The sequence below is a fragment of the Lepisma saccharinum genome, chromosome 15 (assembly GCF_977018435.1).
Source record: "Lepisma saccharinum chromosome 15, izLepSacc3.1, whole genome shotgun sequence".
In the NCBI taxonomy this organism is placed as follows: domain Eukaryota; kingdom Metazoa; phylum Arthropoda; class Insecta; order Zygentoma; family Lepismatidae; genus Lepisma; species Lepisma saccharinum.
In genome coordinates this window covers 20,273,663-20,286,710 of record NC_139243.1, presented here as the reverse complement: position 1 = coordinate 20,286,710, position 13,048 = coordinate 20,273,663, and the positions used below count along the sequence as shown (strand labels likewise).

At 39.2% G+C, this 13,048-nt stretch overlaps 1 protein-coding gene across 1 annotated transcript in view; it reads left to right on the top strand.

Moving 5' to 3' along the window:
• LOC145999414 (josephin-1-like) overlaps positions 1 to 13,048 on the top strand; it is a 64,063-nt gene that overhangs the window by 27,920 nt on the left and 23,095 nt on the right. Inside the window, exon 2 of the mRNA XM_083136370.1 lies at positions 5,714 to 5,818. Within this exon, the coding sequence (XP_082992496.1) occupies positions 5,714 to 5,818 (105 nt within the window). The remainder of the gene's footprint in view (positions 1 to 5,713; positions 5,819 to 13,048) is intronic.

Here is a 13,048-nt window from a genome sequence, read left to right as displayed (position 1 = left end):
GTAAAGTCATGAAATGGAATTTTGATTCGTTCTAAGAACCCAAAATGCAATTCGTGGCTGGACCGGTAACGGTCGCATATCGCGAGAAATAAGTCATTTTTGGGATGGTTATATCTTCGTTATTTGTTGAAAGTCACCGTATAAACTTTTTTGGTTGTGTTCCTTGATGTTTATTCTTTGTATTAAAATCATTAAATTGAACTTTGATTGGTCTTAGGCGCCGAAAATGCAATTCGTGGCTGGACCGGTAACGGTCGCAAATCGCGAGAAATAAGTCATTTTTGGGATGGTTATATCTTCGTTATTTGTTGACAGTCACCGTATAAACTTTTTTTGGTTGTGTTCCTTGATGTTTATTCTTTATTTGTAAAGTCATGAAATGGAATTTTGATTCGTTCTAAGAACCCAAAATGCAATTCGTGGCTGGACCGGTAACGGTCGCATATCGCGAGAAATAAGTCATTTTTGGGATGGTTATATCTTCGTTATTTGTTGAAAGTCACCGTATAAACTTTTTTGGTTGTGTTCCTTGATGTTTATTCTTTGTATTAAAATCATTAAATTGAACTTTGATTGGTCTTAGGCGCCGAAAATGCAATTCGTGGCTGGACCGGTAACGGTCGCAAATCGCGAGAAATAAGTCATTTTTGGGATGGTTATATCTTCGTTATTTGTTGACAGTCACCGTATAAACTTTTTTTGGTTGTGTTCCTTGATGTTTATTCTTTATTTGTAAAGTCATGAAATGGAATTTTGATTCGTTCTAAGAACCCAAAATGCAATTCGTGGCTGGACCGGTAACGGTCGCAAATCGCGAGAAATAAGTCATTTTTGGGATGGTTATATCTTCGTTATTTGTTGACAGTCACCGTATAAACTTTTTTTGGTTGTGTTCCTTGATGTTTATTCTTTATTTGTAAAGTCATGAAATGGAATTTTGATTCGTTCTAAGAACCCAAAATGCAATTCGTGGCTGGACCGGTAACGGTCGCAAATCGCGAGAAATAAGTCATTTTTGGGATGGTTATATCTTCGTTATTTGTTGACAGTCACCGTATAAACTTTTTTTGGTTGTGTTCCTTGATGTTTATTCTTTATTTGTAAAGTCATGAAATGGAATTTTGATTCGTTCTAAGAACCCAAAATGCAATTCGTGGCTGGACCGGTAACGGTCGCATATCGCGAGAAATAAGTCATTTTTGGGATGGTTATATCTTCTTAATTTGTGGACAGTCACCGTATAAACTTTTTTTGGTTGTGTTCCTTGATGTTTATTCTTTATTTGTAAAGTCATGAAATGGAATTTTGATTCGTTCTAAGAACCCAAAATGCAATTCGTGGCTGGACCGGTAACGGTCGCATATCGCGAGAAATAAGTCATTTTTGGGATGGTTATATCTTCGTTATTTGTTGAAAGTCACCGTATAAACTTTTTTGGTTGTGTTCCTTGATGTTTATTCTTTGTATTAAAATCATTAAATTGAACTTTGATTGGTCTTAGGCGCCGGAAATGCAATTCGTGGCTGGATCGGTAATGGTCGCATATCGCGAGAAATAAGTCATTTTTGGGATGGTTATATCTTCGTTATTTGTGGACAGTCACCGTATAAACTTTTTTTGGTTGTGTTCCTTGATGTTTATTCTTTATTTGTAAAGTCATGAAATGGAATTTTGATTCGTTCTAAGAACCCAAAATGCAATTCGTGGCTGGACCGGTAACGGTCGCAAATCGCGAGAAATAAGTCATTTTTGGGATGGTTATATCTTCGTTATTTGTGGACAGTCACCGTATAAACTTTTTTTGGTTGTGTTCCTTGATGTTTATTCTTTATTTGTAAAGTCATGAAATGGAATTTTGATTCGTTCTAAGAACCCAAAATGCAATTCGTGGCTGGACCGGTAACGGTCGCATATCGCGAGAAATAAGTCATTTTTGGGATGGTTATATCTTCGTTATTTGTGGACAGTCACCGTATAAACTTTTTTTGGTTGTGTTCCTTGATGTTTATTCTTTGTATTAAAATCATTAAATTGAACTTTGATTGGTCTTAGGCGCCGAAAATGCAATTCGTGGCTGGACCGGTAACGGTCGCATATCGCGAGAAATAAGTCATTTTTGGGATGGTTATATCTTCGTTATTTGTTGACAGTCACCGTATAAACTTTTTTTGGTTGTGTTCCTTGATGTTTATTCTTTATTTGTAAAGTCATGAAATGGAATTTTGATTCGTTCTAAGAACCCAAAATGCAATTCGTGGCTGGACCGGTAACGGTCGCATATCGCGAGAAATAAGTCATTTTTGGGATGGTTATATCTTCGTTATTTGTTGAAAGTCACCGTATAAACTTTTTTGGTTGTGTTCCTTGATGTTTATTCTTTGTATTAAAATCATTAAATTGAACTTTGATTGGTCTTAGGCGCCGAAAATGCAATTCGTGGCTGGACCGGTAACGGTCGCAAATCGCGAGAAATAAGTCATTTTTGGGATGGTTATATCTTCGTTATTTGTTGACAGTCACCGTATAAACTTTTTTTGGTTGTGTTCCTTGATGTTTATTCTTTATTTGTAAAGTCATGAAATGGAATTTTGATTCGTTCTAAGAACCCAAAATGCAATTCGTGGCTGGACCGGTAACGGTCGCATATCGCGAGAAATAAGTCATTTTTGGGATGGTTATATCTTCGTTATTTGTTGAAAGTCACCGTATAAACTTTTTTGGTTGTGTTCCTTGATGTTTATTCTTTGTATTAAAATCATTAAATTGAACTTTGATTGGTCTTAGGCGCCGAAAATGCAATTCGTGGCTGGACCGGTAACGGTCGCAAATCGCGAGAAATAAGTCATTTTTGGGATGGTTATATCTTCGTTATTTGTTGACAGTCACCGTATAAACTTTTTTTGGTTGTGTTCCTTGATGTTTATTCTTTATTTGTAAAGTCATGAAATGGAATTTTGATTCGTTCTAAGAACCCAAAATGCAATTCGTGGCTGGACCGGTAACGGTCGCATATCGCGAGAAATAAGTCATTTTTGGGATGGTTATATCTTCGTTATTTGTTGAAAGTCACCGTATAAACTTTTTTTGGTTGTGTTCCTTGATGTTTATTCTTTATTTGTAAAGTCATGAAATGGAATTTTGATTCGTTCTAAGAACCCAAAATGCAATTCGTGGCTGGACCGGTAACGGTCGCAAATCGCGAGAAATAAGTCATTTTTGGGATGGTTATATCTTCGTTATTTGTTGACAGTCACCGTATAAACTTTTTTTGGTTCTGTTCCTTGATGTTTATTCTTTATTTGTAAAGTCATGAAATGGAACTTTCGTTGGTCTTAGGGGTCGAAAATGCAAGTCGCGTGTGGAACGGTCACGGTTGCATATGGCGATAAAAGAGTCATTCTTCGGGTGGTTATATCTTCGTTATTTGTAGAAAATTATCGTGAAACTTCATTTCCTTGTGTTCTTTGATGTTTATTCTTTGTATTTCAATCATGAAATTAAACTTTCATGATTTACTACTATCCGAAATGTTCATTTACATATTGCCTGTGAAGGTCTGGTTTCTGGGATTGCAACCCTGCCGTAAGGGGCGCGGCGTGGGCGTGGCTTGTATTTGTGGCTGAGGAAAATGTGGAGAACTTCACAGACGTCGACAGAAGTATATAATTTTCTTCTCAGTTAATATTTAAAGCCCAAGTTCGTTTTCTTTTATTGCGATTTCATCATTCTACGAATGCAATTTTTACATGGTTCGATTTCGGTGTACGTCTGTTCACACATACTGCGGAATCTTAGCGATTACTTAAGGTTTTGTTCAATATATGCTTTCGTGGTTAGGTTAGGCAGGTTAGGTTTGGTACCCTTAGCATTAAAATAAAGGGTAATTATGTAGTATAGCCCAAACACCTCTCACTCGTTTATTTCGTTAATTTTAGCATTGATACTTACCTATTCTGCATTGCGGAAGATTCTGTAAGGTGAATTTATGCCTTTTTCCATAAAATATGAACTTTTCACTTTAAGAGTCATTATTTGTCTTCCTCGTTTTGCATGTGTAACAGACAATATGGCGTGCACTCGTCAAGGATCATCGCACGTCGTGTTTGTGTTTTGTTGATTTGCAGTGTGCAAGCAGTGTTTTACACCTTAATGATCGAAAATTACGTACTATTACAATTTTTTTTACATGTTTCCATGATTCTTGCATGATTTGCTCCACGAAACATGCATGATAAGGTTAGGTTAGTTTCGGAAAACACAGTTTAAAAAACGGTGACAAGGGTTTACGACATTTTTTTTTTACATGTTTCCATGATTAGCTCCACGAACCATGCACGATAAGGTTAGGTTATGTTAGGCAATCACAGTTAAAAAAACAGTGACAAGGGTTTACAACATAAACAGCCACTATGTGTCGAACAGATGGTTTTCGATTTCAGGAAACAAAAAGCATGTTTGGAAACACTGACACAGGGTTACACAAAGAGAATAGGCGTGTATACTTTTTGGGGTTATGTCATCAAACGCAAGCAAATAGCAAGGAAATGACAGCAATTGCCTCTGCGTGTTGGAAATATTTCTCAGGAAAGAAAAAGGAATTCCAGGTCAGAAAGCTTAAACGATCAAAGAAAACCCTTTCACGAACTTACACGTCACAGAAATTGATTAAAGTGAGTAGTTTCTTCTGTAAAAATGAAGAAATCCGTTTCGGGCGATACTACATATTTACGAAATAAAGTCCCTAAATACATTCTACTAAGGTTCTGATTTACTTCTACATTTATTCCCACACTTCTACGATATTTACTGTTGCTTGTCGACGGAGAATATCTTGTCCGTGAGAAGTGTGTAAGGTAATTTTAAAGTGTTTTTTTTTTCAATATAAATAACTTTCTCTCCAGTCCAAACAATGCTCATTACTTTAAAAAAGGTTCAAATTTCATGTGACAATGATTTCCAAAATTCTACGATAATTAGTCTTTGTGGTAGGAGAAATCATAAAACAATCTGAACCGATACCGAATATTTTAATCCAACCTCATGTATAGAACCTTACTTTCTATGTGTGTCACATGCATAACACTGGAGTGCCCCATTTAGAATAACCCTGAGCAGTCTGACTTTGTATGCTGGATGATTTTCGCAAGGTGCACTCAACCTTGAGGAAAGCATGTGAAATTTGGGATATGAGTCTGAATGAATCTTACAATTTTGTACAACGTGTATGTTGGTTTTATTTTGATTGTGGTGCAATTTTGCTCCAAACAAAGTAAGTTGCAGAAGTTGTCACATGCTTAAATTTGAACTTTTTTTCAAAGCATTGGAATTTTGTATATATTGTGTATGTATGATCGCTAGACTACAAATACCACCCTGCTAATTCAATTGTAAATTTATTTGATGACTACGATTACTTAAACCCATTGAAACTGACCCCTTGTATATTTCACTATGCCAGGTAGACACATGCGAGTCTCGTTGCTTTATGCATTGGCATTGTCAGAAAAATTCCCACTGGGGAAACCTGTGTGTTTTACATGGTAGTCATATGCCCTCTACCAAATGGAGCACTGGGGCTCTGATGTCGGCAGTAGACCTACATTATTACCAGATATTCTTTGGCAAAATAGTATGTTATCTGAATGGAAAATAAGTTGGGTAAGGTAGTAAATATATAGCGTAAGTTTTTATGCCTTTAAATATTTTCTTTCAGATGCAGAAACTCTGTTTCAAAAACCTAAAACTTGATTCTTGTTGGGGCTATGGTGATAACAGAATCGGGGTTGCAATGAATGGTAACATATATCATGAAAAACAGGTATGTGGTTTGTTGTATACAGTATTATTTACTGCCTACTATATAATCAGTTGCTAAAAAAAATTGGGTAAAAATCTGATATTCCCCGGACACCTATAACTTCTTCGTTTTGTCAATTTTTGACATTTGTACTTAACCTATCTGCTTCGCAGAACATTCTTTAAGGTGTATTCACGTTTTTCATCCCGGAATCGGTGGGAAATTTAAACTAAAAAATTATTTTTGAGTCTAAATTTCCCATCGATTCCGGGCTCCGCCCCTGAGGTAATTGACCTACCGCCCCCAACCACTAACGCAACCCCGCCTCCGCTTTACTCCAGCCGGCTCCGATTTTCTCTATAGAGTCCCTGTTAAGGGCATGTTAGAAATTGGCTGGAGTCACCTGCCCCAAACTTTTATATTTGAAAAAATCCGTTACATCACACAAAACACCTTCCAGATGTTAGACAGTGCAACAGGAACGTATTACCGTAAGTAGTTTCTTCTGTAAAAATGAAGAAATCTGTCCGGGGAATATCAGATTAGTACCAAAAATTGTTTTCATTATTTTTTAACTTCTCTAAACAAAATCCCAATCTTGTAATTTTTATGTACATTGAATATATGGAGGCTGGTGACTGATGGCACATCCTGCAAAGTTGCATCTGCTATTTTTCTGCTGTTAACACAATTACGTCTTGTATCAATGTTATGAAAAATATTTAAAATGCTGGCAAAGGCAGTCTTTGCATACAACACTTTACATGTAACGTTTATCAACCCCATATTGGAGTCTTCTTCAGACTATGAATTGAATTATAAATTTCTGACTTTTTAGTTTGGTTCTATAGGGTTGAAACATTATGTGTCAACTGTTATTGTTTTTTTTACCTGTAATGTGGCCAACATTCATCCAATTTCTAATATCCTGGATCAGTTTCACTATTTCTGTTTAACAAGATATTGCATCCACACACAAATAAATAAGCATGGGAAAACTTAGCACTCGTAAGCTGACAATATAAAATTACTAACACCATTAAATCCAAAAATTTTTAGCCAAAAAAACAACATAAGGTTTAACAGAATTGAACCTAACAACTCTGGCATAACAAAAATGTAGTTACCCTCAGTGACATCATAGCATGATAAATAGTTTCACATAAAACCATTTGTTACTTCACCATGACACATCTCCACAAGATATAAGCAACAGAAATTCTTCATATTAAACACAATCTTCATAAACAAAGCAAAATTGTCTGCTTTCTCAAGGGTGTGCAGAGCGTTACCAGTGCCAATATATGAAACATTCATATCATGTGAAAGAAGGAGAACACATGCATATGCTGAACATATTTTATTCAGCAGGCTACATGGAACAAAGGAAAACATAAATTTCCGCTGCAACGCAGCAATGTATGGTGTCCACACAAAATAAAACATTTTCGTCCATCTACACGTGACATTGAAGTTTGACCACTGTTAAAGGGGATCCTGTTTACCATGGTGTGACGCCGCCCCGTCGGCGAATAACTGTGGCAATGCGTCGGGGCATGCTGCGGACGAGTCGTTCAAGGTATTCCACATCGATGCGGTGCCATTCCTCCTGCAGGCAGACGATAAGAGCAGCCACTGCCGTGGGTCCCCTCTGTTGCACACGTCGCTTAAGAACACTCCACACATTCTCAATGGGCGAGAGGTCGGGACTCGATGGTGGCCATGGCAGAGTTCGAACGTGATGGCGAGTCAACCATTCTCTTGTCAGCCGCGCTGTATGAGGCCTGGCATTGTCGTGTAGAAAGATGAGACGCCGCCTGTGGAACAGGTGCCTTCGCACTGTGGGAAGATGCCCCTCCAGTATGCGTGTATAGGTGTGTGCATTCACAATGCCCTCACAGACGTGTAGTGGGCCAACCCCAGATGACGTCATGCATCCCCATACCATCACTGACTCAGGTTTCTGTACCCGACATGCATAACATTTTGCTTCATTCTGTTCCTCCTTCCGACAAATGACTGTTTTCCGTATTTTCCCGTACACAACATTGAAAATGGATTCGTCCGTCCACAAAACCCTGTTCCACTGCCGAAATGTCCATCCCCGGTACATTCGTGCCCACCGTAGTCGATTGCCTTTGTTCAACATGGAAAGGAAGGGTTTACGTTTCGCCTTGTACACTCGGTAACCGCATCGCTGTAGGTAACGGCGAATGGTTCTGGTTGACACTCCAATGTGAAAGCATTCTTGAGTCCACAGTCGTAATTCGACCACAGAAACATGATTGTTGGTCTGGATATAGCGCCTAAATATCCGTAGGTCACGCACGCTCAGCAGGCGTTTTCGACCGGGGCCCTTACCTGGCTCTGTAGTACCCGTATTTTGGTGGTGTTTGATGATGCAGTCGACGGTTGACTTGTGTAAGTTCAGTTGACGCCCTATTTCCCGTTCACTGAGTCCATCCCGTTGCAACTCCACCACTCTTCTCTTCACGGTGTTGTCAATAGGTTTGCCCCTGGCCATGGTGATGATGCACTGCGGTTCCTCGGTGCACAGCATGCGCTTATATACGGCGGACTCCCTTGTCGTGTCCGTGACGTCATGCTTCCGTCGAATGCGCCACTATCTGGAATTTCCCGTATGGGTCTGGTGCCTGGTTGAAGTTCAATGTCACGCGTATAGTTCCCCGTTTTCGTTCTTTACGTGACCTTGGGTGCAACATGCTGGGATCACGATTCTTGCCTGCTCACACGCCTCCTCTTACACACATGCGTCACTTCTGCGGGTCACCCATTCCACCGCCTATGCCTCTGTGCATTTAATCACTATTCCTTTCTGGTCGAACTTCATTGTCACCAAGGTTGTGGATTGTTTGTATATTCACAGAAATAGTTTTAAGCTATATAATAATATATATATATAGTTGTTCTGGCCTGAAGGAAAATGTGGGTATTATTTTTGAAACGTATGAGAAAGCCATTTTATACTCTTTTATGTAAATTACTTCAAGTTCTCACATTGCATTTTTGTTATGTACTCTTGTATTGTGATCATACCTGTTGCAAAAGGACATATTAAAACACACAGGCACAATATATATCTGTTGAAGTTCTAGCATTTTCCACAGGTACCAACAGAAAATGCAGGAGCGAAGTAAAAATACATGTTAATAATTCCTGAGACTTATTACCCACTGTTTGATGTGATTTATTTAGGTCCTTGTCTTCCAGCACATTGTGTAAAAATATATTTTATACCCCCAGCATTTTGAACTGGCAGCTGGAAATCATGTTCACTTGTGTTTAGCTGTAATTGTGTTCTTTAGTGTTTACTTGTGGTATAAAAGAAACTTCGATCAGATAATGCTCCATGTTATCAAAGTGCACTATATAAGTGCATAGTTTTCTTGTACAATAATAAACACAAGTGGATACTTGCAAGGTACAATCAGTGTTCTAGCAAGAACATGCACTTCACAACTGTGATTGCCCTCTCCAGTGACCCATTAAAGACTATTGGCAATTAGAAACAGCTCCCACGGTAACTGCCTGTATAAGATATGTTCACTTTTGTGATTTAGTATTTTATGGTGAGGAGAAGCACTTTCTTTTAATATGCTGAACCTAGAGTAGAATCAAAATACGGTGTAACAATGACTGAAATGAAGCACCATCTGCAACACTATTTTTTATGATCTATTAAATTTGATGGCCACTGCCACCAAGTCCCTGATAGTGGACACCAAAAGTAGAACATCATCATAAAAGCCAGTTTTGCATGTGAGTGATTAATTTGCTACTGTGTCTTTCTTTCACTGAAACATTAGTAAGAATGACATTTAGTTTTACAGTGTAGGGTGTTACTACACCATATGCTAGGTGCATGCAGATTTAGTTTTTGATGAAAACATCATCATCCTTCACCATTTCCTTCCTCTGGCTGGGTTGGTCGGCATAGAAGTCAAGCCTCTCCATTTTTACCTCGTCTTCCACCACTCTTCTCTTACCACGGTGTTCCAATATTGTCCTCTTTTCCTATCTGCTCTTTCCACCGACATCTTGGTCTCCCCCTTGGCATTATTCCCACTCCTTGTGCATTGTAAGGTCTTACTGGTAATCTTTCTGCATCCATCCTCTTCAGGTGTCCAAACCATCTCATCTGTGCCTGATTTATCCTGTCCTGAAGCTTCACCACCCCCACTGTTTGTCAGATCTCCTCATTCCTTCTTCTATCCCTTCTAGTCTTCCCCAATATACTCCTTAAAAATTTCATCTTCACTGCCTGCATCTTTCTTTTGTCTCTCTGTCATTGTCCAAGTCTCTGCTCCTTATGTAATTATTGGCACATGGTATGTGTTATATATTACCTTCTCGCATTTCATAGGTACATCCCTGTTCCATATTAATCTTCAAACACTTTGATATAGTCCACTACCTATTTGTCTTCTTCTGTTTACCTCCACATCTATTCTTCCACTTCTTCGAATTATGCTTCCTAGATATTTGAAGCTCTCCACTACCCTCAACTCTTGGTTCCTTTCTGGCTCTGTTTCTTGTTATTAGCACCCCACTCTTTTATGCACTGAATTTCATTCCTGCTCTTCTGATTTCCTCATTCCAACTATCAAGCTGTCTGTGTACTTCCTCTTCCCTGTTCACCCATATTACTAAGTCAGTGATGAAAACGCTAAATGTGAAATAACACATTCTAATGTTAATTTTTCATGTTTTGAAAGGTGTGAGGTGCATTTTGCTACCATGTTTAGTTATGAAATGATGTGAAATGAATTGCAAAATGAACTCTTCAACATGAAATTTAGGGTTTGTATACCACCACAACATTTTCTCGGTTCTGTATTATCTTGTTTAGCCTGCATCACACGGAACTGGATTTCTAGTAGGTATGCTCTAGTTGGTGCTGGACTGGCTACCAATTTGCTAGTTTTCGCCTCGCACGATACTTATCAGCGTACTTGTGGATAGACTTTTGTTCCCATACGAGGGAAGTTGTAATGGCGGCTGCGTGAGATATAAACAATGTATCACTTCACATTTTTAAAAGCCGAGAGGAATAACGTTTCGTATAAAACGTTATTAGGTACAAAACAATAGCGCTGCTTAAATACATACTTTACAACGTTTACTGTACACGTATGGAAGAATATTTTAGTTTCAAATGTAAACACCGTGCACTTAGCATAGATGGTGTTATAACAATAATTATAAAAATATAAAATAATAAAAGGGGGCGTTTAGAGGTTCGAACCTAGGTTTGGATTATTTATAAGTCATGGATGTTCAATCACGTAATGAGCAATTAAAATGTACCATTAAAATTAGTCACGGTCCAAGATACGGCCGATGAGAAAAGACGATGAAGTTCCCTTTTCATCGGTCTTCGTTTACAAGCCAAATGTTGTTTTACAGGTAGGAATCAAAAATTGAAAAAATCAGAAATCAGAATACTGGACACTGAAATATGTTACAAAATAATGTTTAATACATTTCTGTAGAAATACTTACAATCTCTGGTCGCTCGCCGACACAAGACAAAACACTCGCGGGTCCATGATGCCCCGCTCTAAACAAGTGAGCAACGCAGACCGCTGATGGTCGGTTTTATATGTAAACAATACATTCGAGCACCATGGCCTAACCAGTTACGTTAAAGAAGTTTGAAATCACAAAGCTAAGATTTTAAACATGGTCCAGAGAAGAGAAAACAATTTCTCTCTGACCTATAAAGGTGCTGAAAGTTTTAACTGCGAATGTTCTAAAACTGTCTCTCTAAAATGTGAATGTCGAACTGCCAAATCGAACTGTGTCTCTCGAACTGTGTATTTCCACTCTCACTTTCCACTGCTTCTGCTAAGTCCTTACTTCGTCTTTTCTTTCCGTTCTCCCCAGAATTGTCCTTCACTCTATTGGTCGTTGAACTTTTTACTCCGCCCACACGTGGTCACTTCTTCCTGTAGGGGCGATAATCGTAACACACGGGGGAGATAAGGGTGAGAATTGCTTACCGAGAGGCGATAATCGCATAGCATGAAAACACAATAGCACCTTGTTTGAGAGCTGATCTCGAGGAATGAAAAGCATCTGTTCTAATTAATTTTAATGGCTCTCAGCTCAAATTCTATCGCACACAACTCGGACACTTCGGTAAAGTTATTCCTTCCTTTGCTGTCGAAATCGCATCGAAGCGAAGATATACGAAGAGAAATGTTCTGGCAGGGTTGGAGTTCAAGATTCTCTGCTATTTACTCTTGTCAATTCGACGTCAATGAGCCAGACGGGCTGGCGGCGATCGTGGAAGTTATGCGTCTCGTGGAGAACACCATGTGTGGAGCAATTGTCTCGATTCCGAGCCTGGCCACCTGCAAAATCTCACGAGGACAGAGGATCTTTGTTCAAAACAAGGGAGAAAGTCTTCTTGGGGTTTTAAATTTTAAATGCCTGAAGTTCCAGGTGATTAGCTCCTTCTCTGCCGAAATTATCTCGATAGGCTCCATCTGGGCTGAAATTATCTTGACGTGAGCCACAGTTTAGACGAATTTGTATGGGACAGATATGGGAGTTTATTGTTGGACACACTGTTTCCTTCACCTTGAAGTAGGGGCGGTGATATATGGGAGGCTTCATGGGAACGAACGTGGGTTTCTTCTCAGAGAGCAGAAAATAAGATCTTGGGGGAAAGCGTAGAAAGACCGATGGAGATTTGTAATTGGCACATCTGGGGATTTGTAATTGGCACATCGGTTATACATCCCCCTGCTCCCGAATAAAATTTGCTGAAATGAAGGGAAGCAAATTTTTCAGCTATCAGTTGCATTGCCTCCTGCAGGACTTCTGATGTGTCTTGCCTCTCTCCTCCTCCCATAGCTGTAGTTCTCTTCTGCTGCTTCTCCTCCTGCCTGGATTGGCTCTGGGCAAGTGAGTTGCGCCCTCGCTGCTTCATTTGGTGTCCATGGCATCTTCTTCTCTCTTCCGACTGCTAACTCGGGCGTCGAGTGTCTCAGGAATACGGTTGGTAATAAAGGTGGGCTGCCCTCCTTGTCTAGTCATTCCTGGAATAGTGGTCCGTCCTGGCCTCTTCTTCTGCCATCTGGTCTGCCTGGCTGGAGCTCTCGTATCTGCTGAAGAAATGTGTCCGGAGTCTCCTTGGTGCATCTTCTCCTGCCATCTCTCTGGCTGTAGTATCTTATTCTGTGAAAGTTTTTAAAGGCATTAGAATATGCTTAGTTGAAAGTC